General features: G+C 39.1%; 1 protein-coding gene across 1 annotated transcript; it reads left to right on the forward strand.

Annotated features, from left to right (window-relative positions):
• The first annotated feature begins 371 nt into the window (after nucleotides 1–371).
• Nucleotides 372–1,368, forward strand: LOC121149033 (olfactory receptor 4K17-like). The gene has a single exon (XM_040969456.1). The coding sequence runs from the start codon at nucleotides 376–378 to the stop codon at nucleotides 1,366–1,368; it is 993 nt and encodes a 330-aa protein (XP_040825390.1). The 5' UTR covers nucleotides 372–375.
• The last annotated feature ends 1,088 nt before the right edge of the window (nucleotides 1,369–2,456 follow it).

Consider the following 2,456-nt stretch of genomic DNA (forward strand, 5'->3'; position numbering starts at 1 on the left):
CTTTGAATGCACTGGGATCCAGTATGAGCACCAGTTCTAATCCCAGCTGCTCCACTTCCCATCCAGCTCCCTGCTTGTGGCATGGGAAAGCAGTGGAGGATGGCCCAAAGCCTTGGGACCCTGCACCTGCGTGGGAGACCCAGAAGAGGCTCCTGGCTTCAGATCAGCACAGCTCCACCCGAAGCAGCCGCTTGTGAAGTGAATCAGCAAAGCAAAGATATTCCTCTCTGTCTCTTCTTTTCTCTGTTTATCTGACTTTACAATAAAAATAAATATTAAAAAAAGAAGCAATGCAGGATATCACTGAATTTCAAAATTTAAGAAAATTATTGAGTGACCCAAAGTAATGACAAGGTTTCATAATATCTTATATGAATGATCTCTTTATTCTTTCCACAGGGATCTGAGAACAAACCTACGATGGAGTCCACTGAAGTATCAAATCAGTCTCAAGTATCAGAATTCATCTTACTGGGATTCAGTAACTCCCAAGATACTCAGTTTCTTCTCTTTGCACTCTTTTTGGTTATCTATGTGGCCACAATTGTTGGAAACCTTTTCATTGTGATCACAGTGACTTACACCCCAAATCTGAACACTCCCATGTATTTTCTCCTTGCTAATCTCTCATTTGTGGATATGACCCTTGCTTCCTTCGCCACCCCTAAGATGATTGCAAACTTAGTCAAAAACCATAAGACAATTTCTTTTGCTGGCTGTTTTACTCAGATATTTCTTCTTCACTTACTGGGTGTGGTTGAAATGATACTGCTGGTTTCCATGGCTTATGACAGGTATGTGGCCATTTGTAAGCCTCTACACTACAGAGTCATCATGAACAAGAAGGTGTGTGTTTTCCTTGTATTGATTTCATGGTTCTTAGGTTTCCTCCACTCAGGCCTTCAGATACCCTTTGCTGTGAATTTGCCTTTCTGTGGTCCCAACGTGATGGACAGCATTTTCTGTGACCTCCCTCTGCTTTCCAGACTTGCCTGCACAGACACCTATAGTGTGCGGATAGTCATTGTTGCAAATAGTGGAGTCATATCCCTGAGCTGCTTCTTCGTTCTGCTTGTTTCTTACAGTCGAATCTTCTCAACCATTAGGAAGCACTCTTCTGCTGGGCACTCAAAAGCCCATTCAACACTGGCTGCTCACATCACAGTAGTGGTTCTCTTCTTTGGCCCATGTATCATCATTTATATATGGCCCTCTGGCAACCACTCTGTGGATAAGTTCTTGTCTGTATTTTACACTGTCATCACCCCTATTTTGAATCCTCTTATTTACAGTCTGCGAAACAAAGAAATGAAGATAGCCATGAGGAAACTGTGGAGAGCCTTCGTGAAGCCTAGAAGTGATACTTAGGTTTAAAAAGGTAATTGAGAAACACAGGGTACTTTTGAAATTTTTAAGATTCCTTTCCAAAAAGGGTGGTTGGATCGATGCAGAGAAAGTCGAACAAAATTCATCAAGATGGTAGAAGTCCAATATTAAACAGTGCCTTCGTTATTTTGAAATATATTTTTAAAAAATAAGCATTTTGAAACAGATGTGAAAAGTATTTACTACTGGCAGTCAAGCTGGTTTGCATGGATTCCTACAATTTGGACATTTTAACAAATTCTGGCAGTGAGGTTGTTGCTGTAACATACTTTATTCTGCTCCTGATATACTACACATGGATACTCCTCATTGTCTGCCAAAGCTCTAACGCTGGTGCACCCGAGGCCCTCTACCTGCGCTGCCCTCATCACGTGGTGGTGCTCTGCTTTGTGCCATGTATCTTCATGTATGTGCGGTCTTTCCACATCACTTGGGGCAGACAAATGTCTCACCATGTTTTACTCTGTTTCAACATATTTTCTAAATCCTTACCCTGAGAAATAAAGAGATGAAAAATGCTAGGGAGTGATTTAGAAGCTTGTGCATGGATGTTAATTGACATTCTTATGGTCCCAAAGCCTCACTTCGTTTTCAATCCTACAAAATAGGATACATCAGAGCATTGATTTACCTTTTATTTTTCATTAAAACAAAATGAACAGATCTTATGTTTCCTATGAGTAAAATTATAAGATAGCCAAACCTCTCTCCCATTTTCATTCCCTCAATACCCCTCCTTCCTTCCTTCCTTTTTTCTTTAATTTTACAAAAAATATTTCAATTCACTCCATAATCAAAGGTTTAGTACTTCTCTAACCATAGTATCCAACAAAAAATATATAAAAGATAACACTCCACAGGAGAATAAACAAGAACTAAAATAATAAATTATAACATATCTGTTTCATTTCTATGTATTTATTCTATATCAGCAGACACCCCCCCTAAATTGTGTTTTCCTAGTTATGTGATAGCAGACATAGAACCTTTAATTTTAAAAGGTGGTCCAGTGTACAGATACACATATAGGTTTGATGCAATTCATAATGATATTTGAAATTAACCAATAA

This window comes from Ochotona curzoniae, unplaced genomic scaffold, assembly GCF_017591425.1.
Source record: "Ochotona curzoniae isolate NIBS_2020 unplaced genomic scaffold, NIBS_Ocur_1.0 scaffold_4701, whole genome shotgun sequence".
Classification (NCBI taxonomy): Eukaryota; Metazoa; Chordata; class Mammalia; order Lagomorpha; family Ochotonidae; genus Ochotona; species Ochotona curzoniae.

Bases quoted from the DNA above. Each gene is read 5' to 3' on its own strand.
- LOC121149033 (XM_040969456.1), top strand. From the start codon at position 376: ATGATCTCTTTATTCTTTCCACAGGGATCTGAGAACAAACCTACGATG.